The sequence below is a fragment of the Dictyostelium purpureum genome (genome assembly GCF_000190715.1).
Source record: "Dictyostelium purpureum unplaced genomic scaffold DICPUscaffold_256, whole genome shotgun sequence".
Lineage (NCBI taxonomy): Eukaryota > Evosea > Eumycetozoa > Dictyosteliales > Dictyosteliaceae > Dictyostelium > Dictyostelium purpureum.
This window is the reverse complement of record NW_003519592.1, coordinates 1-15,970: the sequence shown is the minus strand read 5'-3', so window position 1 is coordinate 15,970 and position 15,970 is coordinate 1. Positions and strand designations below refer to the sequence as shown.

The 15,970-nt window shown below is 24.7% G+C and overlaps 6 protein-coding genes across 6 annotated transcripts; 2 read left to right on the top strand and 4 right to left on the bottom strand.

The window, feature by feature from the left end:
* Positions 1–129: 129 nt before the first annotated feature.
* On the bottom strand, positions 130–2,689 carry DICPUDRAFT_57131 (uncharacterized protein; the record flags this gene model as incomplete). The annotated part of the gene is made up of 2 exons (XM_003291024.1): positions 130–2,523; positions 2,597–2,689. 2 exons carry the CDS (start codon positions 2,687–2,689, stop codon positions 130–132), a joined length of 2,487 nt encoding a protein of 828 aa, XP_003291072.1.
* Positions 2,690–3,152: 463 nt separating this feature from the next.
* On the bottom strand, positions 3,153–4,914 carry DICPUDRAFT_155629 (uncharacterized protein; the record flags this gene model as incomplete). The annotated part of the gene is made up of 3 exons (XM_003291023.1): positions 3,153–4,238; positions 4,309–4,715; positions 4,803–4,914. 3 exons carry the CDS (start codon positions 4,912–4,914, stop codon positions 3,153–3,155), a joined length of 1,605 nt encoding a protein of 534 aa, XP_003291071.1.
* Positions 4,915–6,316: 1,402 nt separating this feature from the next.
* On the top strand, positions 6,317–8,317 carry DICPUDRAFT_155628 (uncharacterized protein; the record flags this gene model as incomplete). The annotated part of the gene is made up of 1 exon (XM_003291034.1): positions 6,317–8,317. One exon carries the CDS (start codon positions 6,317–6,319, stop codon positions 8,315–8,317), a length of 2,001 nt encoding a protein of 666 aa, XP_003291082.1.
* A 421-nt stretch (positions 8,318–8,738) lies between these two features.
* Positions 8,739–10,154, bottom strand: DICPUDRAFT_155627 (uncharacterized protein; the record flags this gene model as incomplete). The annotated part of the gene is made up of 1 exon (XM_003291022.1): positions 8,739–10,154. The coding sequence occupies one exon, from the start codon at positions 10,152–10,154 to the stop codon at positions 8,739–8,741; it is 1,416 nt and encodes a 471-aa protein (XP_003291070.1).
* A 651-nt stretch (positions 10,155–10,805) lies between these two features.
* DICPUDRAFT_81760 (uncharacterized protein) lies at positions 10,806–11,842 on the top strand (the record flags this gene model as incomplete). The annotated part of the gene is made up of 2 exons (XM_003291033.1): positions 10,806–10,872; positions 10,947–11,842. 2 exons carry the CDS (start codon positions 10,806–10,808, stop codon positions 11,840–11,842), a joined length of 963 nt encoding a protein of 320 aa, XP_003291081.1.
* Positions 11,843–12,033: 191 nt separating this feature from the next.
* Positions 12,034–15,617, bottom strand: DICPUDRAFT_155625 (uncharacterized protein; the record flags this gene model as incomplete). Its single annotated transcript, XM_003291021.1, has 2 exons — positions 12,034–14,878; positions 15,034–15,617. 2 exons carry the CDS (start codon positions 15,615–15,617, stop codon positions 12,034–12,036), a joined length of 3,429 nt encoding a protein of 1,142 aa, XP_003291069.1.
* Positions 15,618–15,970: the final 353 nt, after the last annotated feature.

Genomic DNA, 15,970 nt, shown 5'->3' with positions numbered 1-15,970 from the left:
TGATAAAAATACAATTTGTTTTTTATTTTTTATACTTTTTTTTTATTTTTTTATTTATTTTATTATTTTTGTTTATTATTACTTTTATTTAATAAATATAAAATAAATTTGATAATGATTTTTTTTTTTTTAATTGTATAATCTTCTATAGAAATAAATATAACCTAATTCTTTTGGTGGTTGTTCAGAAAGTTGAACGTGTCTATCGTTGAATTTAATCCATCTACCATCTTTTAAGATATGACAAACATAATGACCATGTTGAACATTATTACCTAAATGTGAAATAAAACCTAATAATTGATACTTACCTTCACCGTCACTGACTGGTTGGAGTGATGATGATGTTGATGGTTTAGGAGCTGAGGAATCGGATGATTTATCTTTTTGTACTAAATCGTTCAAGTTATCGATATGACTGAATAACCAATCAGCAGCACGTTCAACATTTCCATCAGTTTTTTTGAGGCCAAGTTTGGCTTGGTCAGAGTCAAAACCCATTGAAACTAAATTGTCAATATCAATTGGATTAAATACTAATTGTTGATTTGGTAAATTTGCAGATATTGGTTCTGGTAAAGGTTCATCATTGATACCTGGATCACCACTATGTTCGAATACCCAATTCATAGCTAATTCTACGTCTTTACCACCAGTAGCAGTTAAGGCCTTCTTTGCAATAGCTAATGGGATATCCATTGATAACATTTGATCTAACATTTCTTGAGAATATTTTGGTTTGGCAGCTGCAGGTGGTGATGATTCTGGTAATAGCTCTTCATTATTTTTTAAACCTAAACCCCTAAGATTATTAATATCAATAATATCTGGAACATCCATGAATACATTTAATTTTAAAGGTGTATAGTCAGCATTGTAGGTATATTTCTTTAGATGAATAACTAAAACACCTGGGAAAGTTGCCATTTTTGATGAGTTTAAGGAGAATGTTTTAGAGTTGGTAGCTGGGCTGAGGAAATCATCAACCTTGTATGGTTCGAATGAATTTTTAATACATGATAATAATGGAATGGTTGGTCTAATCTCTTCTTCATCTTTTGGACGAACACCATTATTTGCTTTTAATTTCTCTTCATATTCAGCAACTTGTGGTTTATTGGTGGCATCATCTAATGAGACTGGTACTGATAAAACATTTTCTAATCTTCTGTTATATTTAACTTTATTTGTTGAACCACATTGAATTCTTTCTTCCATATGAAATTGGAAATTCTTTGTTGGATTGGCAGAATCAATCCATGATGGTCTTGAAAATTCGGCTCTATCAATAAATTCAACTAAATATTGGAAGAATTCTAAAGCATCCTGTTGTTGCATGGTTGAAAAGGCTGGATGATTGGATCCAACTAAAGATTTGAACATTTTTGGTGCAATACCAATTTGGGTAGCTTTTTCAGATTCTTCATTTGGATTCTTTGGTTGGTTGGTTTCGATTGGTACTGAATATTTGCCTGATAAAAGACCATCTGCAAGTTTGTTCATTTGAATTTCAAATGATTGGGTTGGATCTTGAGTAATTTCTTTGAATGATTGTTCAGTATTTGATTGATAACGATTTTGGAAACCATCTAATGAAAAGAGCATTTGAAGTACTGATGACATATAGCAACTATTACCAAGATTTTCAATACCTGTAAGACCTGGACCAAATACATTTTCTAAAATTTTACCTTTTTCTTGAATTTTACCAAATTCGAAATTGAGATTTTGGTCCAATTCGAGTTCGGCCATTGATTTTTCTGTTTTTTCCATAATATTTGGATTGAGACCGAAATGAGCAAGATGTTGGAAAAGTAATGGATCACCAACCATTTCATCTTCTGGGTAACTATATACATCGGCATGATCTTTAGTGATACTACCTAATTTAACAGAGATTGGATACTGAGTTTCTTCAAAATGTTTTTGGGCATGTCCATTGCCACCACTGCCATCAGCATATTTTCTACCACATGCAATAAAGCCATCAGTTAAATTTAACCAAAGATTTTCTTTTTTGTCACAATCCTCAACATCACATTTCCATGGTCCTTTTGGATTGATTCTTTTTGGATTATCGATTTGAATAATGGATTCTGCAAATGCTGATGGGAATACAGATTCAGCATTCCAACTTACAATTTCTTCTTTTCTGCTTTGTGAATTCATAGTTTTAATTTTGTCACATGTTTGCTTGACTATTGATGGTACTTCTGGATTGTCTAATTCCATTTCTTTGCCATCAGGGAAAATGAAAAGTGAATAGTGATCTTCATATTTTACCTCTTCTTGATATGGATCAAAGCCTCCTTCAATTCCGATTGCTAATTTCTTTGGTGGTTGTTCACTAGTTTCATCTTTGTTCTTTCCTTTTGATGTTGGTGATGCTGAGGAATTTGGTACAACAACTTTTTTATAATTTAAATATATATGATGTTTAGTTTTTGAATAATTTAATTGCAAATGATCTTTACAGAATGATAACAAGCTAACTAAATCGATATAGAGTCCATTTTTACTTTCCTAAAAAAAATTTAATATTAATATTTAATTATTAAAACAATGAAATATTCGATTCTATTTAATAAATACATACAGGTGTATCAAAACAATAACAACATTCATCTTTCCAAAGTCTTGATTTATCTGTTGGTGGTTTAATTTGATTTAGATCTGGTAATAAATTCATTTTTATAAATAAATAATAATGTAATAAAAAAAAATGTGTGAAATAAAATTAAAAAAAAAATAATAAAAATTTAATTTAAAAATGAGAAAAAAAAAAAAAAAAAATTAAAAAATTAAAAAAAAAAAAAATTAAAATTGTTCATGTTCAATTTCACATAAAATTAGAATTATTAATATTTTCTTTATTTGGTGAAATCTTTTTTTTTTCTTTACAATAATGTAAAATTAATTTAAAAATCAAAATTAAATGTGAACAATTTTCAAGTTGGATAAACGAGGCTTTTGGTTCAAATTAAAAACTGGTCAATCTGATATTCAAACATAGGAATTACTAAAAAAAGTACAAAGTTGTGAAGTTATAATAAATAAATAAATAAAAAAATAAATACATGAAAATTTTAAAATCAAGTATTAATACAAATAATACTAGGTGATTTTATTTAATTGGTATTTTGTTTAAATATTTATTTTGTATATCCTCCATATGAAAGTCTATCAAACATATCACATTTTGGATCATTTGTAATTTTGTCATGATCCAGTTCGAAACCATCATCAATAACTAATGTTACATTTTGAGACTTTGAAACTGGACTCCAATCAATTGGGACTTTCAAGCCTTCGCTTGGATTGTGGGTTTTTGCAAAGTTAACAAAATAGTTATTGATTGAAACTGCCATTTCGCGTTCATATTGAGTTAATTCTTCGCCCATTGCTTCATAGCTATTAAAGAAAACACTTAATTCTGTGCCATGGCAAACTCTACCATCACAATGTTCTAATGGATGACCGCTAGATTTTATGTGGCTATAAAAATAGTGATACACTGGTTCTTTATGTTTTGAGGATTTTACCAATTTGTTTAAAAAATATCTATCAGGACAACGGAATAAATAATCGTTAATTACTCTTGATAAGGCCGGTCTTGCGTCTTTACCAGAAGCTGGATATTTAGTGATGATTTGACTCCAGGTTAGCGGAAACATTAATGAAAGGTATTTGGGGTAAAGACGTGGATTGATTTTGTTTGGGTGTGTTAAATAAACAAAAATTATTCCCTCATCATATACATTACCAATAATTGTTGGAACATTGTGGACCTCACCATCTTTAGCTGCAGTTAATGGTTGTTTTGGGATGATATCTCCATCGACGATTGGTGCCCAAATAGTAAAAGTATCTAGTACTTTTTCACCAACTTGCATTCTTACTTTGGCCTGTGCATCTAATATCTCTTCCATTGATTTACTACGAAGGCAGGTTATATCTTCGACATTACAGTTAATAAAGTTTGCAAATCTGGTAGCATAACCTCTAGCTTTTGATTTATCTTTTAAGCCGGTAGAAAATGGAGTAGATGAAAGAATAGCTGCATGAAAATAGGGTTTAGAATATGGCGATACCATGTGAGTCGCAACAGAAAGACTTCCTGCACTTTCTCCAAAAATAGTTACTTTAGTTTTGTCACCTCCAAATGCTTCTATATTTTTATTTACCCATTCTAATGCCTTGATTTGATCTAAAAATCCATAATTACCACTCATTAAATCCTATTTGTAAAAGAAATAAATTAATATATTTCGCCAGTAAAAAAAAAACAAATATATTCATGATACCCACAGTTCCTAAAAAACCCAACACACCTAATCTATAGTTTGTATTAACAAAAATAACAGAGGAATTAGCAAATTTAGTTGCATCATAAAGTTTAACACTTCCACTGCCCACAACAAATCCTCCGCCTGGGAAAAATACTATTACTGGTAATTTCGAATTTGAATTTGCATTTCTTGGTGTAAATACATCAAGATATAAACAATCTTCAGAAGTGCCAACTTCTGAGCATGCCCCATCACCAAGAGAACACCTTTGGGCGCATTGTGGTTTTTGGTGTGTTGCATCCCTAATATGTTTCCAATCCTTTGGTTCTACAGGACTCTCCCATCTTAATTCATTCACTGGAGCACTGGCAAATGGAATACCATAGAAAACACGATGACTATCATAGACTATACCTCTAAGTCCACCTATTATATACAAAATAAATATAAAAAAAATTAAAAATTTAAGATCGATATTTTTATTTATATTTTTTTAAAAATTAAAATAATTACCTTTTGATGTAAATACTAAATCCGGGCTGGTATTTGATTTTGATTTCCTGAGACTTTGGGAACAATTAACTAATAATAAAATAAAAATTAATGTTATTAATTTAGTAGTCATTATTTTGTATTAAAACAATAATGATTGTACGAAATATGACGAATAATAATAAAAAAAAAATAATATAAAAAAAAAATAATGTGTATTTTTATTATTAAAATAAAAAAAAAAATTATTATTACACAATTATTATTTTAATGAGGTATATTACAATTTATTTTATCGTTCTTAACAATCACATATCAATTTTTCAACTTCAAAAAGTTTGTGGTAAAATAAAATTATCAGCCCAGGTGGTGTTAACACACATTGTTTTTTTTTTTTTTTTATAATTAATTTATTTAATTATTTGAAACATAAAAAAAAGAAAAAAAAAAGAAAAGAAATTAGTTTAGATGATGAATAAATAAAGTGTACATAAATTATGTTAAAAATAAAATAAATATATCTATACAAAATTAATTAATTTTGTTCAAAGAATGTTCACTTTTAAATTAAAAAGAGAATTTTTTTTTAAATGACAAATTTCAAAAAAAAAAAAAAAAAAATTTCATTTACCCAAAAAAAAATAAAAAAATAAAACTAAAAGCAGATTTTCTAATTATATATATGTTTATTTTTTATGGTGTTTTTGTGATTTTTTTTACGTTTATTTTTTAATGAAATACCACCCTTTTTTTCACCGAAATAACTATGATTTTTCTCTTTTTATAAAAATATTTATTTCTTTTTTCTAAAAAATAATCAATACATTTGTGTTATTAATAGTGGGTTTAGGTGTTTTTATTTTTAAAAAAAATATAATTTTAAAAAAAATATTTTTATTTATTTTTTTTAAAATTATCAAAACAACCCTCCTATATGTTCATTTATATATTTCAATCTTTTATTATAATTATATATATGTTTATTTTTTCACTAATTTTCTTTATTTTTTAACTTTTTTTTTTAATTTTTTTTAATTTTTTTTAATTTTTAAATTTGTGATTTTTCTAATTCAATTTATATCCTAATTAATTTTTTTCTTTTAAATTTATTTATATATTAGAAAAACATTTTTTTTTTTTTATTTTGATTTTTTTAAAAATTGTTTTTATTTCTTTAACTCACTACCTAATTATTACTTATATAAATAATAAAAACAAATAAAATAGTAAAATAGTAAAATATACATTCTTTTATATAAATAATAATTAATAATAATATAAATATAGTATAATATATAAATATATAATAATAATAACATATAATAGTAAAATAATAAAAAAAAAATAAAAATAAAAAAAAAAATAAAATATATAATAATATTTAAAAAAATATTGTATCAATATTTTTTATTTTAGATATATTATATTAATTTTTTAAAAATTATTTTATCTAAAATATAAAGTATATTTTTTTAAAAAGAGTAGAGACAAATAATAATAAAAAAATAATATATAAATACGAAAAAAGATACAAAATGAATAGTAATAATTTAGATAATAATTTTTATGAATACTATTTAAATAATAATAACAAAAACAATATAAATTATAATGATGATTATAAAAATAATAAATTTTGTTCCCCATCATTACTATCAAATCTTCTACAACAAACTGGTTTAAATGATAACAATAAAAATAGTAGCAATATTAATAACAGTAACAATATTACAAATAATATTATTAATAATAATAATAATAATAATAATAATAATAATAATAACAATAATATTCAAACAATGCCTCCTACAGTTTCAAATTCACAATCTCCACCTTCTCCATCACAACCAGCTCAACGTTTACCACGTAAGCGTATGTTTCAAACCCCAGTGTTTTTTGTAGATAGTGATTCAATTTTAATCGATAAAAAAGATGTTCAATTAAAAAAATCAATTCACTTTTACAAAAATTATATGTTAATCCACAGTAAAGATAATAAATTAAAAGTAGTTCTCCCATACAAGTATATTGGTCAAATAGAGATCCTTAAAGATACAAATACCTTCAGTTTTTCATTTCACACTGTTGGTGGTAATTTAAAGTATCCTCCATGTCACTACGAAATCCACTCAATTAAATTAATACTTTTAGAACAATTTAAAAAAGATTTAATTAATTTAGCCAATTTAACTAAATATGTAGAGATTTCAAAACATAATAACGAACATAGTGTCAAAATTTCAGCTCATCAAAATAACAATAATGATACAAATAATAATAGCTATAATAAAAATCAAATAGTTCCATCATCACCATCATTCTCTTTACCTTCTTCACCATTATCTTGCTCATCACCAGATGTATCAATAAACTCATCAGTATCATCGCCACCATCATTCTACAGTCCACAAGTATATAATAAATCAGATGGTGTTTTTTTAACTCCAACTCAACCAAAGGCCATTTACTCTCAATTTAAACCAAACGAAACTTTTAATGGTGACTTTAATGAAAAACCAGAAGAAAAATATTTAATGGGTTTGCAAAATCAACAAAATCAACAAATAATACTATCAAATCAAAATAACATCGATGTTAGTGTTTTTCATCATATTATGTCATATAAGAATCAACAACAGCAACAACAGCAACAACAGCAACAACAGCAACAACAGCAACAACAAAAAATTTATTCACAACCACATAAACAAAATGATGTTTTTGAATTTGGAGGCCAAGGTATTCAAGAAGTTCCACAATCACCACACCAATATAAAAATAACTTCAATAATAGTAATATAATTATTGATAATATTAGTACCAAGAATAGTAATAATTTTGATTATGATAATAAAATTAATTATAATAGTAGCAATAATTTATTATTACAATTTAATAATTCTGCACAATCAACTTCAAATAATAATAACAATCAAATTATTATTAATAGCTCTCAAAAACCATCACAATATTTTTCATCAAAAAATAATAATAACATTAATAGTAATTATTCAATGTCAGTACCTGATGTTGGAATAATTGGATCATATAATAATACCCATAATAATTTCAATAGCAATAGTACTGTTTTTTCAAATAATAATAATTTTATTAATAAAAACATGATGAATAATAATAATTTCGATGGTTTCAATAATAACCCAAGATGTAATTTTAATAACAATAATAGTGTTAATAATCTTAATAATAACAATATCAGTAATAAATTTAACAATAATAATAATAGTACATTTTTTGATAGATATGGATATAATTTCAACAATTCTATTGGTAGTAATCAATCATTATTGGTAAATTCATCCTTAAAACCACAAAACGGAGAAAATATTGGAAGTAAAGTATATCAAAGAAGTGAACTCTTTGATAGAAACTTTAATAATCAAAATATCTCAGCACCAAACCAACAGCAAAAGTTTAATAATAACCAACCATTAAACCAACAAAAACAACCTCAACCACAATACCAACCTAATTTAGATATTTTATCATCAATGAAGTTTGATACAATTTGGTAAATTTAAAAATCAAATAGATAAAAAAAATATAAAATATAAAAAAATATAAAAAAAAAAATTTCACTATAAAATCAATTAACAATAGAAAAATAATAGCATATATATAATCATTAGATATAATCATTTTTATTTAACCCCACACAAATGATTGTGATAGGAGGAGCTAAATAAATTAAAGAATAGTTATTAATAAAGAATAAAATTTCATTAGAATATAAATAAAAATAAATAAAAAATTAATAAACTATGGTTTTTATTTCATTTAATAATCAAATAAATGAAAAAAAACAATATAAACAAATTTAATAAATAAACAAAACAAAATTTTCTTTTTTTTTATTTTTTTATTACTCTCTTATTTATTATTCTATAAATAATTTATTCATTATTTTTTACAATTTAATAATATGTTTTATTTTATTTATTTATTAATATTATTATTACTATCTGCATTATCTTTTTTATTACCGTATTTCTCTACTGCATCTAAATACCATCTTTTACGAACGGATATTTCTTTTTCGTCAAGGTTGATATCTCTAAACAATGGCTGTGGATTCTTATCTAATGGCCAAACGGGCAATGTAAATATTTGATCGGGATTAGTTGTTTTACACCCTTTATTATACATTTCTACACCGGCCCATGCTATCATTACTCCATTATCAGTGCATAAAGATGGTTTTGGGAAATAAATTGGTAAATTGAATTCTTCGGCTATTTTAGTTAATCGATTTCTTAATTCTTCATTTTTTGAAACACCACCACTTACAACGATACCATTTAACGGTGGTCCTTGGGGATTTTCCATTTCAATAGAGTTCTCTTCATTATTGCTTTTATTTCTCTTATCTTTTTTTTCGGGTATTCCATAATACCATTTTAATGACCTATAAATTCTATGTTCTAAGTGCTTAAATGCTGTATTTTGAAATGATGCTGCTAAATCGAATTGGTCTTTTAATGTTAATTTTATATCTTTATACAATTCGCTGTTATCCAATTGGTTGTTTTGACGAATTTTTTCAATCTTTGTTAATTTGTCATCGTCTTTCTTATTATATGATGATTTTACTTTGTTGATTGTCCTGTCGAATGATGATCTCAAACCTGAAAATGAAAAATCGCAGTTTTTTGAGGCTAGTAAGGGCAATGTTAAAGGGTAGTTGTTAGGATCACCTTTTTTCGCTAAAATTTCGATTGCTTGACCACCATGAATATTTGTTATTATATTTTCCCCGTTATTAACCTCGCCAAATTCGCAACCTAAAGAACGAGCAGCCTTATCCAATGCTTCGCCAACTGATTCATCCAATGTATTTCCTATTAATTGATATTCACCAACACCTTTACATATTAAAATTTGTGAATGACCACCGCTAACCAAAAGAATAAGAAATGGGAACTCTGGTTTTGATTTATTTTCCATTCTGACAACCAGTGAATGACCCTCTAAATGATTTACTGAAAAAATTGGAATATTATATTTCTTTGATATCGATACCGCTTTTTCAGCACCGACTTTTAATGGCCTTGATAAACCTGGACCTGTCGTTACTGCAATATAATTGATATCCTCGATTGCTAAATTTGATTTTTTTAATGCATCCTCCACTACAAAGTCAATGTTTTTTTCGTGTGCCTCTGATGCTATGATTGGCACTATTCCTCTATGCTCTTTGTGTAATTTCCATTGATCTTTTGTTGATTCTGAATATATATGACCACTGCTATCTATGATAGCAACACTTGTGTCGTCACAACTTGTTTCTATACCTAATACTTTTATATGGTTAAATTTGAATATATTAAATCTAGTTAATAAATTTCTAAGCATATTATTATTAATATTTGTAATATACAAATTTTAAAAACGAATCATTAATTTAAAAAAAAATAAAAATTAAAAAAAAAAAAAAAAAAAAAATTTTTTTATTTTATTTATTTTTTAATATTTTAATATTTTGTTTATCAATAAAATAAATATAATTTTTTTAATAATTACCCTTATTTAATTTTACATTTGTAGCATGTTTTTTTGAATATAATCACTTAAATTTATATTAAAAAAAAGAAATGTATTATTTGTTGATAATATTTATTAAAGATATACTTAAATAAGTATATTCTTTATCAACTAAACAGATTTTAAGCAATTTAAAATCCCAAACAAGCTTATATTACATATGTCCAAATATGTATTCAAAGATATTAATCCAATTCAAATAAAATAAAATTTATTTTAATTTATGGTGGGTGAAAAAAATAATTTCTGTGTGGGTGGGTTAAATAAATAATTACTGAAAATTATAGAACCAAATATTTTACAAAAATAGATAATTATTTTAATACTTTTATTTTTGGTTTTTTTTTTTATTTAAAGAATACATTTATTAATCTTTTTTTTTTGTAATTTTTATTTTTATATTATATAAATAATATAGAATTAATGGTAAAAAGTTTATAGGAATTTAAAAGAAACAAAAAAATGAAAAGTTTTCTATTTATTCTCTTTGCATTATTTTGTTTTACAAAAGCTATTGAAATTGATAAAAGTATGTATTTGGGCTCTTTTTTCACTTTTTATTTTTAATTTTAAAAAAATTAATTTTTTTTTAATTTATTTTAGAACCAATAGTAACTTCAAACTTCATTAGTCAAGATGATGTTTTATATTTATTTGGAAATTTTACAGATCAAAATGGAGGCATCAGACTATACTATAAATACTTTGATATATTCAACAAAATAGATGATAATAACTTTTTTTTATACATTTCAAACAACAACCTAGCAATCGCAATTCCACACTTTTCAGGAAATAATGATATTTTTAAAAACAACGATGAACCAATAACTATAAAAATAGCATATGGAAACGGCAGCGAAATTTTACCAATTGAAACTATTTATGAAGTCCAAAGTAGTTTTTATAAAATATCAATAGATAGTAACCACCAAGCTCAATTGCAAGGTTATTATTTTAAAAATAGTAATGAAAATACAACCACTTCTTTTCAATTTATAACAAATTTAAATGAAACCTTAATATGTGATAAAAGCTCAATAGAAATAGGATTTAGAAAAAAAAATATATATTGCAAATTAAAAAAACCAGTTGATTCAATTATAACAAAACTACAGTTTATAGATTACAATAACAAAACCATTACTCAAGATATAGATAATAATAAACTCATCTTAGAATTACCAAATAAAAAGAATGGCTCAAATGAAGCTAGCACCAATATGAAAACCCAAATTCCACAAGCTGTAGATAACAAAAATAATAATGGATATATCTATAGTATCAACAATAATAGTAACAATAACATTAACAATAATACATACGGTCAAAGCCATAATAAAAAATGGATACCAATTGCTTTAATCATCCCAACAGTATCTTTAATATTAATGATATTTTTAATTATTACAATTATTAAAAGAATTAAAGAAAAAAAAAGAATTAGACACCTAGAAGAGTCAAAAAGATTAAACGATATATGGTATAATGTAAACTAAACTCTGCTTTTATTTATTTGTATTATTGCACAAAAAAAAAGCTTTCTGATAAAAAAAAAGAAAATTATTTTAAATAAATAAATTATATTTGTTTTTTATTTAATTTTTTTATATTGATTAATAATTATAAAATAATAAATATATAGATTATTACTTTTTTTTTATATTTTTTTAATTTTTAACTTGATTATTTATCTTAAATTTAAAATTTTATAATCGTTGTGTTCTCTTATATAATCAACAACAAAATCTAGTAGTGGATTATTACCAATACCGCTAATATTTTTAAAGTAATTATAATAATATAGCAATATATTGATTGAGCAGTTTTTGATTGCTTTGATAATATTGTCTTGATCTAAAATGAAAATTTGAGGTAAATATTGTAAAATAAGGTTACACATTTCAATATAACCTTGGTTAAAAGAATTATCAAATATTATATATTTGTTTAGTGCATCTATATTATTACTATAAAACATTTGATTATATTGTTGTTGATTATATTGTTGTTGTTGTTGTTGTTGATAATTTTGATTATATTGATTATATTGCTGTTGTTGTTGTTGTTGTTGATTTTGCATTTGATTTTTATTAATTGGTATACCTTTTTCAAAAATTTGAATATGATTTTTGAATAAATATTCAGCCACATCTAATTGATTTGTTGAAAAAATAACTTGATAATCTATTGGTTTAGAGTATTCACTTAAAATTAAATCAATGATTGGTAAACGTGATTTCTTTATGGCCACCTCTAGCATTAAATCTAAATTTTGAATAACATCATTACAGTAGAGATTGAATAACTTTTTTAAAGATTTCTTATCGATTGCTTTAATTAAATTTACATAATAGTCATTAAAGTTTGGTTTTGACTCTGGGTAATCTCTTATAATATCTAAGAGAATATCAAACTGGCCTACACATATTAAATATTGGAAATCCTCATTATATATGGTGTTTAATTCGTTTCTAAAGAGATGTCTTAGATCCTGGCAGTATTGAATTGATAACTGGAATCTTAATAAAAAGAATAGCTGTCTGTAGCTACTTTGGCTGATAACGTTGAATGTAAAAATAAGCGGATTTAAATAACGATAGATTTTGTGATTATAGTTGCAACGCTGTTCATGATAATATTTTCTAAGGATCTTGTCGGATACTATACAGCTATGTTTCATCAATATATATTTCGCAATTTGATTTGACTTTGTACGACACCAGTAGTAAATATGAAAAATACCAACTTCTAAGAGAATTAAATTACTTGCAAATAAGTCATTGACTCTTTGGATGATATCCATAGTTAAATCTTTGGTCTGAAGTAAAATTCTGTACAATGAATTGTAAATTGGGTTAAAATGACTAATATATTCTTTTGGGATACGGCCAATAAGGTATTCAATCATTTTAATAACTTGTGATGATGTATATTCGGACCTTAATGTTTGTGGGTTTACGTAATATTTGTTACTAAAGATATCGGCCAATATTTTGAGGTTGGTTCTTAGGTTAACTTTGAATTGATTATCGAGAATCCACTGGACCAATGGTAATTCTAATTTCAAAATAAAGATAACTAAATATTCGACTGGTTCTTTTTCTAAAATACCCATGTTAAACTTAATGTGCTTGAGTATTTCTTCGCTGGTGAATGATTGAATTACTTGATAAACCAAGTCTTCAAAAATATTTTCAATAAGATAATACTTGTGTGAATTTTTTTCTGCGTCGCTAAAATACTCGAAAATAGAGGCAACTTGTTCAATTGGTTTCTTAAATTTCTTTAGTTGGAACCTTGGATCTTTTTGAAGCTCTGCGCCATTTTCATCGACAGTTGCTGAATTTTGTAAATAAACATCACCAAAAACGATACCCAGTTTTTCCATTTGCTTGATAGACTCGATATCACATTCATTAATAGACTTGATAAAAATATAAGAATAAATTTGCTTTGATGGTTTTGTATTCGCTTTGTTTTGATAGTAGGTTGCAAGTTCTAGAGTGTCTATTTCGAGGTGTTCAGTTAATAACTGACTCTTGAAAAGATCAGCATTTTCAACAATAAAGTCGACAATTTCTTTTGAATTTATTGGACCAAAGATATAAGTGTATCTATCAAACTTATTGGCTGGAACATTTGCCTTTACAACCTCCATTAACCATCTGTAGGTGTCAAAAGAGCTTACATAAAGATCTGGTATTAAAAATGATGAAACCGGGAAATTCTCTATTTGCTTAATAGAATCCAAAAGCTCTACGGAACAATGTTGAATTAAAAAGGTAAACTCTTCATTCCATTTTTTAAATTTGATAATTTCGTTTTGTTGATTATAAAAGTATTTGAAAAACTCTATGATCTCTTTTTCCTTTGCAGCGCCTTTAAATAACTGTACATTTTGATAACGATTGAAATGATGGTTTGAACCATTAGAAAATATATTTCTTTTAAAAAGATACTGTAAACCTTTTAAACTGAAAACTGAAAAAGTATAATGAAATACCATTTCATCATCCAAGTTTGGTATGATATCATCGTATCGAATTAAATATTCTAAATATAAAAATTTATTAATACATTGACTTTGAATTAAAAAGAATTTAAATATTAATTGTTCAATTTCTTTTGAATTTATAAATTGATTTGACTTTTCAAATAATTCTTTAATAATTTCTCTTGTTTGATCAACTGATTGATAATTATTATTGTTATTACTGTTATTGTTATTGTTATTGTTATTGTTGTTATTATTATTATTATGTTGTTGATGATGATGATTAAATAATGTAAAAAGTTGAAAATATACTTGAATATAAAATTTCAAATCATCTACAGTTATATTTTTAATATCTTTAATATAAAAATTTGATCGATGATCCATTGGTCTTACTAAACCCAAATCGATTAATAATCTTTGAACTTTTCGATTTTCGAGTTGCATAAATTCTGAAAAACCAATAATATTAAACTCTGAAACTTGATAAAGCTCTGGATGAGTCAAAAGATAGAGAATCATTTCACAGTTACATTTACTTAAACGAATAGTTTAAAGCCATATCTTTGGTAATCTGATCTATATGTTTGAAACCTTCCCTCTAAGTAATTTAAAATGATTGGACGTTGACAAATTGAAATTGCATAATGAAGGGTGGATGGAAATATAGGCAAATGGTAAAAGTTGATAAACAGGTCCAAAGCGGCTTCATTTTCGTAGATGGTAGAGTGATAAACGAGATCAATAATTTCCATTTGAAATCTTCTTTTTCCATACATTATTTTTAATAGCTCTTTATCTTTGCAACTTTCTATAAGCATTTCCATTGATCTTCTAGTGACATGAATATATTGGTCACTTAAAAGCTTGTCTTTTAGTAACGCCCATTGTTGATTCTTGACTAACCACTTTAATGATTTAATCTCTGCAAATTTGATTCTATTATTTAAATAATATTTATTTACATCTTTATATTCTATTATATTCTGATCTAAATGGCTTAAAATCTTCGCAAGCAAATAATTATTATGAAAGACCTTCCAAAATATAACTTCATGCTCTTCAATATTTTCAATATTTATATTGTAACTATTGTTATTATTATTTGATAATTTTAAACTCTCTAAAAAATTTAGATCTAAATTATTATTGTTTTTATTATTGTTGTTGCTGTTATTAATATTATTATTGCTTGTATCTATATCATTATTATTAACACTATTGGTAGTACTACTATTAATTATTTCTGTACTATTACTATTTATATTGGTGTCCATTATTTGTTGTAATATTGTGATATTGTGATATTGTGATTTAATTTATTTTATTTTTATGATCATGAATTTTTTTTTTAATTTTTTTATTTTTTTAAATTAATTTTTTAATTTTTCTTTTTTTTTTTTTTTTTATTTGTTTTTTGGCTATTTATATAAATTTAAAATATAGAAATAAAAGATTGAAAAAAAAATATTATGATTATATCTAAATTTTGAATATATCTTAATATAAAAAAAATACAACTGATTTGGGAGGGTTTTTTTTTTTTTTAATTATTTTTTTAAAAAATTAACAAAAAAAAAAAAAAAAAAAAAAAATTTTTACTTTTTTTTATTTTCAAATAATAGAAAAA